Source organism: Gastrolobium bilobum, unplaced genomic scaffold (assembly GCF_033153095.1).
Source record: "Gastrolobium bilobum isolate Gb01-03AN ecotype WA unplaced genomic scaffold, APGP_CSIRO_Gbil_v1 utg3288, whole genome shotgun sequence".
NCBI classification, from domain to species: domain Eukaryota; kingdom Viridiplantae; phylum Streptophyta; class Magnoliopsida; order Fabales; family Fabaceae; genus Gastrolobium; species Gastrolobium bilobum.
The window spans coordinates 144,490-162,723 of NW_026899098.1; the positions used below are offsets into that span (position 1 = coordinate 144,490).

General features: G+C 32.5%; 1 protein-coding gene across 1 annotated transcript; it reads right to left on the minus strand.

Moving 5' to 3' along the window:
* Positions 1–8,799: 8,799 nt before the first annotated feature.
* LOC133287183 (5'-deoxynucleotidase hdd1) lies at positions 8,800–16,487 on the minus strand. The gene is made up of 8 exons (XM_061484746.1): positions 16,089–16,487; positions 14,497–14,621; positions 13,325–13,362; positions 12,460–12,570; positions 12,300–12,379; positions 9,523–9,559; positions 9,273–9,314; positions 8,800–9,173 (listed from the first exon to the last, which is right to left on the minus strand). The coding sequence occupies exons 1-8, from the start codon at positions 16,362–16,364 to the stop codon at positions 9,088–9,090; spliced, it is 795 nt and encodes a 264-aa protein (XP_061340730.1). The 5' UTR covers positions 16,365–16,487; the 3' UTR covers positions 8,800–9,087.
* Positions 16,488–18,234: the final 1,747 nt, after the last annotated feature.

Sequence of the window (18,234 nt, forward strand, 5' to 3'; positions counted from 1 at the left end):
ATGAGCTTAAGAATAAAAGATAAGCTCTAACGTGAATATGTTTTAACCATTAATTAATTTAATGAAGAGAATAAGTGGGAACTTTTTATTATCTTTTTATTTTTTTTCTAAAATTATTTCACATGTGCACTTAAAATTGGTTATAAATACCACCAAATAGTGGATCAATTGGCAAATAATTATTCTAACTTAATTCGTAGTCTCGAGTTTGAATTCTTATATACAGCTATATTAAAATTTAGTAGGAAAAACTTTGTTCTCTTTATAAATAGTTTATAAAAAAAAAATTGCTTATAAATGAATTAGTATCAATTATTGTAAAAATTGATTCAATAACATCTTTCCAGTAAAAAGAAAAATTAATACTGGTTTCAATAGTGGATAGCCTTGAGATTTACATGGAGAAGAAGAAAGTAAATTATGATTAATAAGATCATTGAAGTGAACCAGACTCCAGAGGACGAGGATTTCACATTCAGGTAAAATTAGAACGTGACCCACAGGCCATGTGGGCCAGCTTGTCCCATCAACAATGTTTGGCACCCCGTGAAGATCAAAAGCTGTTGCAATTTAAATAAGGATACCTCTTTTCTCTAGGAAAATTCTTTTTTTTACTATAAATACTATAAATATAAGATGTAAGGGATCCTATCTTCCATTAAAAAAAATAAAAAATTATTGCATATATTTTGATGTATCATTAATAGCAGAAAAAATTCTCCTTTAACATAATAATTGTTTTCCGCTTTAAATAACGGTGAGATTTCTGGTGAAGAGCTTAAGAACATTTGTCACTGAATAGAAACCTTCAAAAGTGTCCTACTTTTTCTTTTCTACTTTTACTTTTTCCATTCTCTTTGATAGTTATATTTCTTTCTTTCTTTTTTTCTTCATTTTGTATTTATATATCTACAAAAAATATTAAAACTGAAAATGCGAAATTAAATCCTCTTACTGTGGATTATATAAGGTTTTTTAATATTTAATAAATTTAAATTTTCATTAAGTATATACCCATGATTATATTTTTATTTTTCAATTATATACAATCTTGAATATAATTTTGGTATAGTTTGTAAGTACAAATATATTTCTTTAGACGCATCTTAAAGAATAAAAAAATATTTTCACTTATTTTAATTATTTAAAATACTATAAGATTTATAAAATTTAAAAGTAGTAAATGATTTTATTTAACTTAATATTTTTATTTTTGTTTCTTGATCTATGCTGCAGGGGTATACATTAATAGAATCTTTATAATATATTATAAACATCTTTTACATAATTTTTCATATATGATTTACTTTTTTACTGACAATGTTATATTATGATAAAAATATAAATAAAATATATTATTATTTGTAAATTTATTAATTTTATTTTATGTTTTTTAACATATTATTATTATTATTATATAAATAAATAATACGCGGATCAAAATATATATATATTTTTTATTTTCAATATGAAGTTTTTTGAAGTATTTTATTGTAAACTTTTTTCAAATAAAATAAAGTAATTTAAACACGTATTGATTTAAAATTTTAAATTAATAGATATACCATACAAGTAAAAAAAAATAAAGAGTCAAAGTAACGATTAATAGTTTATTATTTAGTGGCTGAGGCCTTGCCACCTTTACCCCATATGTAATTGTCGGTGTAAACGATGAAAAAGGTGACCACTGGATGAGGCGCATGTTTATGCCCTTTCCACGGCACAGATTCACTCGCCATATTATATTTATTTATGCACAGTTTAACACGCAGATAACACAAGCATGAGAATTTTAGACCTGAAAAATCAATGGTTGGTGAATAGTGAATGGTGATTGGTGAGAATTGGGATCCTCTAGTTTTAAAAAGAACATTGGAGGATGTTTTGCTTTCAATCCAATTGTTTATGTTTCTTAAATTATATATTTTAACTTTGGGATAGTATCATGTAACAGTAGTGTCAAACCTTTTTAATTTAATTTCACACTTTATCTGAATGGTTGATTTTGATAATAATTTATTAATAATTAATAATTAATTAATGAATATAATATAATAAATTACAATTATTAGATCGACAAAAATCAATAATTTTGATGAAATGTCAAAAAATTTAGTTCGACACCGATATTAAATGATTCTGTACTTTTAACTTTTATCTTAATGTAAAATAAAACATTTTTTTATGGCTGAGATCTCATACAATTTTTTTAAAAAATGTAAAGGATCATGATCCAAATGGTAAGAGAAGGGTGCCCTGCTAATGCGTATAAGAGGGATGAGAAGATAAAGAAAGGTATTGGGGAGAATCTAATCAGAATGGTATCATAATTAGTACTGACTAGGATTAGCAGCTAGCTACTTCAATACCAAGAAAAATGCAAATGGTCATGACAAGGTCATATATTAAATTATTTCAGACCAGGTGCTGAAGTTTAATAGCCAGGGGAATATTTTTTGCCTGTGGCTGAATATATTCTCTTTATATGCATAAGAAGCAATCTAAAAACGCTTGTAAGTTTAAAAAAAAATCAAAAAATATCTTTGTCGAAAGCAAAAATATGACTCGGGTTTGTATATGATTGATTTTTAATTTGATTTTTTATATATCTTAGCAGATTAAATTTAAGATAACTAAATTATACATCCGGAAATGAATCCGTTTAATTGTTAAGAAAAAAAAAATACAAGTTTACTTTTGTTCGTTAGTCGTTATCTTATTTTACAGATGATATAATAATTACAAAGTCTAAAATTCAGATTATATAAGAAATATTGTGTCGACAGTATCTGAAGGAACAGTAACTATTGTGCCACTGTTCCAAGATTTTTTTACCTAAATGTCACGCCTACGGACTTTTTTTTCCAAACTGCCACGTAGGCAAGTTCGCTGGGAGTGGTAGCGAACTAGGCATGCTGATGTGTCAGCTTCCTGATGGTGCTCAAGTTCGCTACTGACAGATGCGAACTCTGCAGCAATAAGTGCTGACACGTAGGACAAGTTCGCTGCTCTACAGAGCGAACTCTGTGTGCCACCTGTCTGACCCGAACGTAGTTCGCTGGGGTCCAAGCGAACTTCTTACCATCTGTCAATTGGCACACAGTTCGCTGAAATGGACAGCGAACTTGGTGCCAAGTGGCAGCCATTGACACAGTCCGCTGGACCCTGTAGCGAACTCTGTGTCACGTGGCAGCTCCCTGAAAGCTCGCTGCATGGGTAAGCGAACTACCTGCCGATAATTACAGTTCGCTGGCCTAGGTAGCGAACTCAGTGCTATTTAAACACTCCTCCCAAACCCACTGTCATTCTCGTCCGTTTTCCTTTAATGTTTCCATCGTTGTTTTTCTTTTTACTATTTCAGTACATAATGAGTGAGAGTAACAACGATGTAATTTGTCTTCTATATTACAATGGGAGAAGATATTTTGGATCGAACGGTCAAGTGTTTGAAGGAGATACGAAGATGTTCCGTATGAGTCCGCGTTGCAAATATACTGAGCTGAAGAAAATAATATACAAGAAGTTGAGATTACAACGAGGTCAATTCCTGTCTCGACTGATTGCTAGATGCGCTTCTGGTAACCCGGTGCAATGGGTTGCTGTGGAGGTGGTGGAGGATGAAGATGTGTCATTAGTAGTTGATGCATTTCGACAGCATGGAGAGTCCTCATGCATCGAGTTGTATGCGGAAGTAAACACCGGTGGAGAGGCAAGCACGCAAAGTTCCGTCCCTACCAGTTACTCCATAGACATTAACAGGGAGCCGCAAGTAACTCCGGATGATATGCATGTCTCACCCCCACCACCATCACCCCCACTAACAATGCCTTTAGATGTGATTCCTGCCAATTACATGTATGATCCCTCGTGGCGTACTAATAGTTCCAAGGAAGAGGTTGATGAAGGTCTAGTCCCTGACAGTGACTCATCGGATGCAGACGTTGATGGTGATTTCGAAATGGAGCCGTCTACTGCATTGTTTGAATCGATTCCATCACCGGGCATTGTTGGTACGTATGACCCACCACTTGCTCCAGGTTAGGTTATTTACCGTTGTTATGTTGTCTTTTTTTGAAATGGTATTAGTAATGAAATGCGAACTTGTGTCAAACAGGGGAGGATAATGTACCATTTTGGTCGCAAATACCACTTTACACGAACATTAACTGGGCACACCCTGATCAAGAAATTGATGACATGCATGGGGCACAAGTACCAAATTGGCAAATGGGTCAAGAGCTCTATAAGGACCAGCAGTTTGAAAGCAAGCAGGATATACAAATGGCAATCAAACAATATTGTATGGCCAATAATCGCACAAATGTCGTGCTAAAAAGTGATACGAAAAGACTGATAATGATTTGTCAAAATCACAAATACGGTTGTCTATGGAGGATGCAAGCATACCTGAAAAAAGGCGGTCATGAATGGATAATAGGCATATGGAACAACATCCATACATGTGTTACTCAAACACTTTCACAGGATCACAAACAACTTAACTCTAATTTCATTTGTTCATTGATCATCGGTAAGTCAACCAGCCTCTATATGTTTCAATAAATACCGTCTTCATAACATTAATGTGTTGTTGTTTGTCAAACCGCAGAAATGATACGTGAAGAGCCTAGCGTAAAAATTGGCTTAATCCAGGAGAGGATTGCATCAAATCTAGGATTTCATATATCATACAGAAAGGCCTGGAAAGCAAAGCAGAAGGCAATTGTGAAGGTTTTTGGGGATTGGGATGAGTCGTACACGTTTTTGCCGAGATGGTTGGATTATATGTTATTGTTTTCTCTAGGGTCTGCTTATAAACTGGACGTGAATGAACATAGGATTGATGGTCGCCTCGATGGATCGCACAAGGTGTTCAAAAGGGTTTTTTGGACATTCAAATAGGGGTGGCAATTCGTGTCAACCCGACCCGACCCGAATTTTACACGACACGAAAAACCTCAACCCGAACACGACCCGATTAATTATTCGTGTCAAAATTCTCAACCCGGACACGACCCGCTTATTTTACGGGTTGACACGACACGACACGAGTAACCTTATAATATAACCATGACCCATTATTACACATGTTAACACGACTCGACCCGACCCGATCTGACACGAGTTTTAGAATGCTCACATTCAAAACCTGTATTTAGGCACTGATTTTACATCCAATAAAAGCATATACATCCAATAAAGCCACTGCTGAGTGAAAAGGGTTGTTTGAAACCCTAAGTTTATGTTATTTTTTTTATACCACTCCCTAAAATGACTATAATAACCTTATACAAAAATTATTTGCGGGTCAGAGCGGGTTAACGGGTTGACCCGAACCCGACACGAATTTTTTCGTGTCATTTTTCTTCAACCCGAACACGACCCGAACAGTAAACGAGTTGACCCAAACACGAAAATTTCGTGTCGAGTCCGGGTCGGGTTAGCGGGTCGTGTCAGAAATTTCCACCCCTACATTCAAATAGTGTTGTGATGCATTTAATTATTGTAAGCCTATGCTCCAAATCGATGGGACACATTTGTATGGAAAATATCGCGGAACCCTATTGATTGCTACAGCCGTTGACGATAACAATTTTGTCTTGCCTGTTGCTTTTGCTATTGTTAATTGTGAAAATATTGAAAACTGGTCCTGCATGTGACTCAGAAAGATGGAATATGTCTTGTGTTTGATCGACATATCAGTATATTGACTGTTGTCAATAATGTTGACCTAGGGTGGCAACCACCCAAAGCTTACCATGTTTTTTTCTTGAGACATGTGGCAAGTAATTTTAATCATAAGTTCAAAAATATGATGTTGAAGAAGCAGTTAAAGAAGTTAGGTATGGTTCTTGCTCTATGTTTGCTATTTGTTTCCAATTGCTTGTGTGTATATTACTAATTTAATGTTATTTCCAATTATGTGTTGTGATGCGAAGGTTATACTACATCGCGATTGGACTTTGACGCTGGTTTGGAAAAATTTAAAGAATCTAACCCTTAAATTGCAATATGGATTGATCGAATTCCGAAGGAAAAATGGAGTATATCTTACAATGCAGAAGGAAGACGATTTGGCCACATGACTACAAACTTGTCTGAGTGTGTTAACAAGGTTCTTAAAGGTGCCAGAAACCTACCAATGATCGTGTGACGCAACGTGTCTGACATTGAGGACACGATCACGTGCATTTGCGTCATCTGATGCGTTCCACACATGCGTGGAGATGTGTTTGTCCTGCAATGTCAGGAGAGAACGCATGGATGGACCAGGGTCAATGAAAGTCTGGTGCGGGTCCTGCTGCTCCATTGATCTATTTACAAAAAATAAATAATTACTAAGAAATGAATAAATATTCAACATTATTTAATTATTCTATAATCCATATATAATTAAATATTACATACTAAATAATAAATAATAACAACATTAATATACTTAGCACAATTAATAACACTAGTAATGACATACTAAAATTTGGATAATAATGCATACTCAATAAATAATATAACACAAATAATATTCTACAATGGTATTTTCAAACCTATAACAAAATAATGTTATTTGATTATTAGTAACAACAATTGCATAATAAAAATTATAAAATACAATGATTGAACAAGATTAATTGTGTAACACAAAGATTATATAATATATTAAATTATAAAATACAATAATATCCAAATTGTTATACAAAAATTAAATAATATATAAAAATTAAATACTAATTACTAAGAAATAAATAAATCAATATTGTTATTTAATATAATATATTATATTTAAATTATATTATATTTAAAAAATAAATACTTGCATACAAAGAAATATATTATATTATACAAAAATTATATAATAGCTAAACATAAATACTAATTACTAATAAATAAATAAATAGAAACATTATTGTCAAAAAATTTCTAACCTATTTTTCAATCCTATAACTAAATAATGTTAATTAATTCAAATATATTAATTATTGCATAATCAAGAATTTATTAAATACAAAATCTAACAACATTAAAATAAATTTTCTAACCTAGATTTCAACCCTATAAATAATATCAAACAATTAATATTATTAAATAATACATTAATATAAATTACTACTCCTAATAAGATTATCATACATATTATAAGCCAATGTCAAAATTTTCTAACCTAATTTTCAATCTTAGAACTAAATAATTTTATTTAATTCAATATTATTTTTTATTGCATAATTAACAAATTATTAAATACAAAATACAACAACATTAATTTAAAAATATCTAACCTAAATCCTTTAAATAAATAATGCATATAAAAAAAGTTATTAAATAGATTAATTACATTATAAAATATTTAACTACTAACATTAACATGCAATTAATTACTAAACTACTAATATTAAACTAATTAAAATAATAAAACAAATAATATGTCATCTAACCTAATGTTTCATCCTATATATAATATAATTAACAAATATTAAATAACAATAAAAAACTGTAAAAAAAATTAATGAAATCATAAATGACTAACCTCAAATGAAGAAAAAGAATGGAAATGAGAGAAAAAGAAAATTAAGAAAGGAGGAAAGTGAGAGAAAAAAAATGAGAGAGAGAGGGGGGGTATATAGGGCTGTGAAAAATAGCCGTTACACTAAGTTCGTTGCCCCAGCGAACTTGGTGCATATCACCCACGTGGCATTCTAGCCGTTACACAGAGTTCGCTGATGTGGCCAGCGACCTTCCTTCCATGCAAGCCACGTGGCCTGACAGGTGAGATATTAATTGCTACGGAGATCGTTGGTGACTGTAGCGATCTACGTGTCCACCAGAAACGTGACACATCATCACACAAAATTTGCTACGAGCCTTGGCGAACTTGCCCTCGTGACATTTAAGTATATTTTACTGTTGATGTGATATTTAAAAAAATTAGTTATGGAACGGTGACAGTTTGGTCAATCTGAACGTAAGCTATACGCCTATACCTACATTGACATAGTCTGAGTACCCAACCCTTTTCCAAGTAAAACACTATTATAACGAGAGAGAAAAAATTCAACCCAAATCAAATCAAAATTCTCACGAACAACTTTTTGCATGAGAAACGTACACACTGGACAAAATAATATATGCAGGTTTTATTAATAAAAAATAAATTTAAATTATTTAATTAATAAAATAAAATAAAAATTATAATTCGAGCAATTTCCTGAGGAGAAAGGATTAGAATTCATCGTCTTATGCCACAAGCGCTGCAACACCGCTATTTCTTAAAAACGTTTAATAGATGATAAATTTTTCTTTTATTCTGGAATCACTATTTTCAAAAATCTGATGAGAAAATGAGTTTTCTAAAAATGTTATCAAACAATTATTTGATAGACTAACGTATTTCTGAGAATATTAAGTTAATTTTCTTAATGCTATATTTAGTTGTATTAAATTTTCTCTTGCCATAGAAATTCTAGAATACCACCTCCTGAATTATATTCTTGGATGATTTTTTCAAAAAACTTTACACACAAAATAAAATCTCGAAAAAATCAGATTCACGAAAAAAATTTAAAAATATTATACCAAACGTAGGTAAATAAGATTACCACTTTCAATTTTTCGAAAATCCTAAAAAATCCCTTGTACCAAACGCTCCCTAAATTTAGCTGGTGTTCTGAATTACTCTATTGTTACTTCTGTTTAGTAATTTTCTTTTTCTTTTTTCCACTCTGCGAAAAAAAAGAAGTAAAAATCAATAGGATCCAATAATTACAACTTCCAACTCTTTCTTAGAGAACAAATTACAAGAAGTATAGTATTTGCCGAAATATATGATAGTAATTTACACTACATTGTTAACAAAAAAAAAAAAGAATAAAAAGGAAAAGCTAAGTTTAAATGAATCCAAAAAAAGAGGGGGGAAAATAACTTATTACTTATAAGGCAGGGACAACAGAAAGATATCATCCCAAATAATGTCAACTCCAGAACCCTGTTATGCATCAAAGAGTGTTTATTGGTTGGTAGTTGAGTTAGCCATTGTGTCATTCTAACCAACCACAATCACTCAAGCTACGATGGCACCACTTGTTAGCCACTATATCAACTCATCCTATTTGCTGATAAAGATTTTCTTCTTGAAATGATCTCAGCTGCCCAATTTTTTCCTATTTCAGTTTGAAACTTCCCTGAAGACCAAATAAAAGATGAAGTGGTTGACACAGGTTCAAATAAAGATATGATCATTCATTTATGAGAAGAGAAAAAAAAAAGGGTTTCATCTCTACCTGCAGTTGAAAGGAAAAATTCATCCAACACTTTTCCATGTTCTGCCACAAGGTACAATATCATTTGAGATACTTAGCATTATAAAGCATATAATGAATAGTATTCAGTAAAAGTAGTATTGACTTTAGGAAGAACTATCAACTTGTCAAAAAGCTTGAGAAGTTCAACTGTTTTAAGAATTCCAAACTTAAGGTGGTATCATGGTATGAATTCAAAGGCCACATGCAAATGTATCCATCTATAACTTACCCATTTCATATTCCAGCGCTTGTAGAATCATTTCAACCTGATCAGAATTTAGAGGAGCAAGGCAATGCAATTAGAAAGCAACCACAAGATCAAGATATTACAGTTCCATGTTATGATAACAAAAAAAATAATGGGCAAATTACACTTTTTTTTGTGAAATTTTTGTCTCAATAAATTTATCACAAAAAAGTTTCCTTCTCATGTTTCAAAAACATGTACTTTACTCCCTTGAACGTCTTGAAGATTAAAAAACACTGGGATATTAAAAAACTGATCATGTAGAGGTCATTTGTAATGTCAATGAAATCTTTTTTGCCAAAACTTTGCCAATAGAGTACATAGCCTTTTTTTGTGCTCTGTAATTTATTTTATACAACCGGTATTCAGACCATTTCCCACTTTTTTTTGTATTGTTTATGCATGGAACTTACCATTCTCCTAGTCTCCTACCAATTCACTTCAAAAGACAAATCTAAATAAAAACCCACTCCCCATTAAACCCCGACTAGCGAGATTGGGGTAAGAGCAATCCTTGTACGCAACCTTACCCTTGCATATTTGCAAAGAGGCTGTTTTCCGGAACTGCAACCGACAACTTGGGTCTTTCCAAGTAAACATGTCCAAAACCAAACCCATGTACTAACATCCCCTCTTTCAGAAACATCTAAGATGATAGATTTCCTTGGTCTAGATAACAGGATGATAACAAGATCTAAAATTCAAAATTCATAACCAAAATAGTTATGGAAAAAATTAAAATTTATAACAATCAGCCCTAGGTTAGGCTATCCTAAGCTCATAAGAAAAATCAAATTCAGTTCAAGAGAGCATCCACAGAATTATCATCGGGTTTAGCTCCACAACTGTTATCTATGAAGCACATACACTTCAAAAAACCTAAAGAGTCGGTGTCGGATATCCCGACACGATCCGACATGCTGCGACACATGGTCAACATTTCCAACACGTTGATAGATCCAGCATGCAAATTTGTTTGTGTCCGACACGGTCAAATGTCATTTTTGTAATAAAATTATAATTTAAAAAAAACTAAAATACATTAATAAAATTATGATTTTGAAAAAGTTAAAATACATTTAATAAAAACTTAAAAAAATGTTTATCAAAAAAAAAAAAAAAACTTAAAAAAGTGTTAATCACTTAATCTAGATGAAAATGCTCCATGAATATAGTCTACATAATTTATGGTTTTCTATGGATATTTCAAATAGAAGATTAAAAAAATAGAATATTAATAAAATAGAACAAAATTGGAATAAAAATATATAATTTTATTACACATATTAATATTGTACATATATTATAATTATATATATATACAATCAAATACAATAATAAAAAATGCGAATTCAAAAAAAGAAAAAATATAGTGAATTTTATTAAAGAACAAAATGTTTGTTATGCTTAATATCTTTAATTTTGTCTGTATTTGTATTCACCCTACTCTTTATCCAAGTAGTTTGTTCTTGGCTAAATTACCCGAAGCCTACACTTTTTTGAATCCAGTTGTAGATATTATGCCAGCAATACCCTTACTCTTTTTTCTCTTAGCTTTTGTTTGGCAAGCTGCTGTAAGTTTTCGATGAGATTGTTAGATTTATTAATTTAAATAATGTCCTGGACAGCCTGAAAAATAGACATCCACCGGATTTAAATAGCGCCATTGCAACACCCATCAAAGGTGTAGTCCCCCACCCCGGAGCGACTTTACCATATTCTGAATTCAAAGGTTTTAATAAATCTCCTACAACAGTTTGTCTTGGACCATAATTTATGGTTTTCTATGGATATTCTACTCTTTTTGCTTTATATTAACGTATCAGAATTGTGGAAATGATTTATTTTCTTTGAATCTTTTTTAGTTAAATTGATGAATATTATCAGTTTTGTTTCATTTGTTTGTTAAGTTATTAAATATAAAATTGACGTGTTTGTTAAGTTATTAAATTCATTTGTTTGTTAGGTTATTAAATTGATGGATATTATCAGTTTTGTTTCATTGGGTGTGCCCTTATATATTAAAATGTGTCCGAATATGTTGAAATGAATTGACGTGTCGGAATGTCGTACAGTTTCATGTCGTGTGCTAGTGTCTTTCATCTCCTTCTTCAATATTAAGAAGTGACTTTGGGCCATATATTGTTAGTTTGGTCTTGAGTTAGCCTTTTTGGCTTTGATTAAAGTGGAAATTTCATAGGTCTCACTACTTTTTGGGATCCCTAGCGAACCATTGCGTGTGCCCTTATATATTGAAGCAGTTTCTGATGGTTTGCTATAAAGGTTATGGTAAAAACAAAGCCCAAAATTTTATGGGTCTTTGGTGCATTTGGCTTTGGAGTGAATTGCCAGCATCTTTAAATGGGTAGGATTATGTTCATGCGTTCGTTTTGGTGATGGCAGTTTTAAGAGAGCTGCCCTTTCTGACCAGCAGAGAGAAGGGGCCTACTTACATGTTTTTATTTTCTCAATTTTGTTCTTCTATTTTTTTTTTTACATCTTCAAGCATACCTTACCTACTTCATAGTTGATATTTCTACTTTCCTTCTGTCTCTAAAAACCCAAGAAAAAAAGGAACAAGAACTTCAATACATCTATTGCCCCCCTCCTTGTTTTCCTGTTGCCAATATTTAGTTTTTCTAAATCTAACTTTTCTGCTACTGCCAAATAGTCGACAACCTAAGAGACATGTTAATTTTAGTTACAATATCCATGCTCACACATGAAAGTTCCCTCTGTATCAGGTAGCACATGTGTACCTTGTCAAAATCTTTAACAAGATTAGCCTCCAAAGAAGAATTGTTTTCATATTCCGACCACAGTTCTTTGATCTCTTCAGCTGCAAATAAAAAAAAAAAAAGTGACCACAAGTGAATTTGATGCCAAATTTGGAAACTCCGTGAAAATAATTTGCAATACCTCTCATCCCTCCACCAAGAACTTCACACATTTTATTCAAAGCTTCCTGCTCCATTCTGCTCTTCTCAGCCTTGGGCACACCATCAGATGGTGTTATGTCTCCTACAATAGCTATTGAAAGCAAAACCAAAATCAGACTTCAATATATATTATAAATTAGCAATATATCAAAGAAGACTTGATGCCTCAGCCAATTTCCTTTTTATCTTTCTCTTAGAAATATAAAGGGCAAACCCCGGAGCACTTTCTCTTAGAAATATACTCGAGGAAAAACAATGTGTCCAGTGTCCACAATCACATAAGACTAAGTCACAATTTGGGGAAGAAAGTCAAATAATCCAACACTCGTTTATGGATTTTTGCCTTCTTTATACATGTTATAAACTCTAACTTCCACTGAATAACAAAAATTAATACAATCAGTTTTTGGAAATGTTTATCTAATTATTCCAGTTGGATATTTTAGCATATTCAATCATTTAATAGGCGGAGTCAATATGAAGTAATGATTACCTAGCAACGTTCATTCAACATGATGTTATTAATCCACTGATTATCATTAAGGTAGAGAACTGAATTGTACAAAATTGACAAAGCCTTGGAAGTGTTCTGCCTGGCAGAACAGGACGGTCACATAATATAAAATGAACACACATCCTCTATAATTTATGCTACAGAGCCCTGTGAAAACTATCAATTATTGCAGCTTTCAAGGACATGACTTACCAGCCAGTTATTTTGATGAAATTTGAAAATTTTGGTTTTGACTCAGTACAACAGATAGCAAATCATCTAAAATTTGATGCTTAAGATTTAATATAAGTAACTGCAGAAAAAATTCTTTCAGCGGGAATAAGACAGATACCTTCTGCAATATCATGCACGAGGGCTATTTTAATACATCTGCACAGCAGGAAACATGAGTTTAAAAGAAACTCAAGGGGATTACCTAAAACAAATCCGGTAAATATAAGTAACAGGAGCAGGGGCAAGTAAACAAAGTAAATTACTCCAACAAAGATAATATATGGAGATAAGGAAGTTTGGGACCAAAATCAGTGAGCTGAGATATAAATATACTGACTCACACTATTAGACAGATAATATTCACAAGGTCAAAAAATTGTGTTATTTTGGCTAACGACCATAGTGCATAAATTATATACTCTGATACAATCTAGACTGAGTACAGATTTACAAATCTCACGGACAAAGAAATATCTCGCTAATCTGTGACAACAACAATTACCTAGCTAGCAACTTTGCAACAATGATTAGAGGAGCTAGCTTGAACAAGATTTTTGAAACAGGCAATTTACTGTCCAGTCACAATTAATGCCAGATAGAAGTGAAGTGCCACGCTTTTTTTTTCCTTTTTTTTTTTTAAATAAAAAGCAGGAAGCAGTGAAATTAAGCTCAAGAATGGACCAGAAGTGGAAAGATGTGGCCCTTACCTAAGTCAATGTCTCTAGCTGCAAGAGTTATTTCTATTTTCAAGTTGTTCTTTCTAAGAAACACATGACCCAAAGTCACCTCCCTACCCACCATGAAAAAAGATTATTTATTGCAGGATGTGCAATATAAGCCTGAAAACAAGCTCATAAGGTTCAAGTGTTATTAGTAGCTACAACTGTTCCCAAGATTGGATAAGTGCAAGAAACCTTTTAGTCTTTATTGATTTTCTAAAATTATATCTAAAATATGCTAATATAGTAAACCATATACCAAACTGCATATCACAAATTGTGTAGAACAGAAAGATAGTAGTGGAAAATAGAAAGGCCACAACTATGTAACACCATACACTCCAATAAAACCTTTCAACTCACGCCAAAAAGGTCACATGATCCAAGCAATGTGATCTCAATATCCAACCAAAGTCAATAATACAGTAGGATCAATGTACTCTATTTTAACAGTTTCACTTAATCATGGAATCTAAGGATGCATCTCAAAATATAACAATCCAAGGGACTGAGACCAAACAGATATAAGCATCATACAAATTCAAATAAAAAAAGAAATTCAATGTGAAACCTTTCTCTATTCAATCCAGGAACATCGCCAGCAATTAACGCCATTAAAGCCATGCGATACATATGGTCAGCAATTGATTCAGCACCTTTTATCCCATGATTAACCCATCCTTTCCTTTTTGTGGTCTACAAGGCACATATGTATGGCAAGAAGAGAGTATATTATTATTCAATCAGAGTTGAAGAACCAGTCTACATCCACAATTTGTCAATTCATATTGCAGCATCATTTTCTTTCAATATGAATAACAAACCTAATTATAAACAGTCTACACAGTAACCAGATACAAAAGTATAGTAAGAATGAATGGCAAAAACTCTCAAGCTTCGAAAGCCAGCACATTCATGAAGATATGTATTGAGTCAGCGTATGTAAACGAAATTGGTAACAAACAGTTCCCCAGGATAATCACTCTCTTCTTAATTTATGGGGTTTTAGCAAAAAGACATCTGCCCCATTTCTCAGGCATGCTGATTAACGAATATGGAAAAAGTCTACAATGGAAAGTTGGAATGAATGTGCAAATAGACTAGTCAGTCAGATGCTAAGGTAGGAACAGTAGTGGACGCCCAGTCGGCTTTTCCTCTCCCTTAAGAAAATTTCATCTCACTTGAAATTTATAGAGGAAACAAATTGTTCTGGCCAGTCCACATAGGCCCAGTAAGATGGGCACAATAAGGGTCTAGCCCATAGCACCCCACAGGTGAGCTCATAGACCTCACCTTAGGGAATTCCCCTCTTCCTACACAACTCACCACCGTACACACCGTGGTGAGGCAGTGCCTCACTGCAAGAGTGAGGCCTGAGCTAACGGTTTTTGGCTCATTTTCTCTCTCTCTCTTCATTAGGGAATATTTTCCCACCTATATAAATTCTTCTTCTCCCATAGAAGTGGTACCCAATATTACACATTTTTATAAGCTATTATTCTGTGGGATTTTAGAACCACCGCGACCGTCACAACCCCCCAATTCACAGCCTCCTTTGTGACTGTTTACGGTGACTCTCTTTAAGCTTTGGTCTATGTCACTGCCTCCTTGAGCACCCATACTTTGAGATACCATGCCCCTTGAGGGATACAGACCTAGTTCTTATTCCGCAACAGTTCACAAATGTTGCTGTAATTGAATATCTGACAGAGAGACTTTCCAACCTCTCAAGTTTGTTCTCCTTCACCTTTTTCAACCTTCATGCTTATAATCCAATTAGCTGTAGCCAAAAATCCCCCTCCTCTTCATGTATGATATTACAAATTAACATTGCATAAACCTTCCCTGACAGAAGCAGGTTTTTCCTTTGCTTTTAAACCAATAGAAAAGTTAACTAACCTATCCAACAGAGGCAGCCACCAAGAAATATCATCATATCTTTGATCACATTTTCCTCTCACAGGTTTCAATAACCACCAGAATCGTAGTTCTTTTTTTTTTACTCTCTTTTTTGTCATAAAAAATATCAAACTTTCAATACAAAAAAGAAAGAAAGATCAAATTGGGAATTTTAGGATCCCAATTCGAACCTTAAAAAGTACCAAACTTTCAATACAAGAAAAAAGAGAGATGAAGAAAAGGTGAGTGCTTTAGCGTTTGTACCTTGAGCCGGTGGCAGAGAGTAAGAAAATCAATCACAGACGAAGACGAAGACGAAGTGGAGAACCCAATGGAGGTATGAGAGTGTTCCAAGCCGAACCGTCTCTTTTGTGAACCCAACTCCTCCGAACCGGGTGCGTGGGACCGAACCGAGACGAGCCTCAGGGTCGGAGTTTGGTGGAAGAAGATGGGTCTGGAAGTGGGTGCGAGAATGGAGCGAAAAGGTAAAGAGCGATGCAGAGATGGCACGCAACAACGAGCTGGTGAATTAATCGCCATTTTTTTTGTAATTTTTTGCTTTTCTAAATTTTGATATTATATTGATCAATGAAGAGAGAAAGAGAGGAGGAGGATGGAGAATTGAAGGCAACGACAGAAATGAGGACAGTGTTGTTGTGTGTTTGGTCTCGTATGTTGTTTGTTGCTATGATGTTTGATGATTAGTTTAAGATGGATCCCTTATTTTTTGCGGGTTCACCTGTGGTCCCGTTGCGAGTCGTTGAATATACATGATATATAACGGATCCCTTACAATTCACTTTAAATCCAAACAGGATGGAAAGAAAGAATTCAACGGGAATCAATTATCTTATGCTTACCTAACTTCATATTTATATAATGGAAAATATGGGAATATGACTCTGATTAGTTCTCTCACACTACAAAGAAAAGTTAATACGGACCTACTATTAAAAAAAGCAAAGAAAAATGGAATTTTTTAAGTAAGAGAACATGTAAAATGAAAATAGTATTTGTCATATAAATTATGAGTTAATCTTTTTTCATTTTACATGAAAGAAAAAGAATTCATTCACAAACATATGATGGGATCCACCAATTTTTCTCATTTTATTTTGTGTGTAGAAAAAAAATTTCTCTTATATAACATGAAAAAAATTAACCTATAAATTAAAGGGTTATTGATTTCTCATGTTATAAGAGAAGATTTTCTTCTACTGCATATACACAACCAAACTGAGGTCCACTGCATAAAGGCAAGCATTGTTGTCAAAAACTAGTGTGAAAACGTAAAAATTTACGTTTTTACTAGAGTGATGCGTGTTAAAACTCAAGTAAAAACTGTTATTGATAAAAACTGGTAGAAACGCTGCGTAAAAAATTAAAAATAGTAAAAACTTACGTTTTTACTTAAAACTAAAAATTAACAACTTTTTTTTTTTTTTTTTTTTTTGATAACAAAATTTTTTTTTTTTAAAAAAACTAAGTTTTGTTTTTTACAAATCATATTCACAGTATTTTAATATCTTTTTATTTAGATATATATTTTTTATAATTATTTCTTATAAAGCTGTAATTCTATTATAAGTTATGCTATGAGAATCGTTTTGTGTTTTTGGATCATTGTGTGCATTGAAAGAAGTGGAATTATATCATTTTTTGTTTTTGGATCATTTTGTCTTTTTAATATCGGTTTGGAATTTTTTTCAAATCTGATCCGATCCAATCCAATCTTTTTCGGTTTGGATTGGATCGGTTTTCGGTTTTTTGAAAATCCTAAAATTTGTTTTATGATTTTTGTACAAATAACATTTTTTGTATATATTGGCTTTGTAATTTTTTTTTTAAATACAAAAGCATCAGTAAATAATAATATAGTTTTTTTTGGACAATGAGATATGAAGCTCTAGATAGATGAAATTTTGTTGATGAGATGTGATTAGATTTTTTCTTAGATTTAATTAATGGATTTTGAGTTTAGAAATTTGTGGCCTATGATTGGGAAAAGATCTAAGTAGGTATAGGGAAATTAATATATTGGATTGGATCGATTTTCATTTACCAATCCGAAAACCGATCTAATCCAATTAAAATTTGCGATTTTTTTTTCGGTTTTTGGTTTTTCGATTTATTCGGTTATCGATTTTTCGGTTTGGTTATTGCAGTTTGAATCGGTTGATGAGCACCTCCTAGAGATTGGACGTGAAATCATATTTATAATTAACAACTTTAGAAAAGTTTTTTTAAAAAATAATTTAAATATTTTATAGTTAAAAATTATCATAATGTGTGTATTATACTAAATGAATAATAAGTGTGTCGAATTTAACAGATCAACTCTCTAAGGGGGCATTTGGTTGAGGAAATTTTTTTGGAATAGTAGGGAAATGTAATAGATAGAGAAATGATC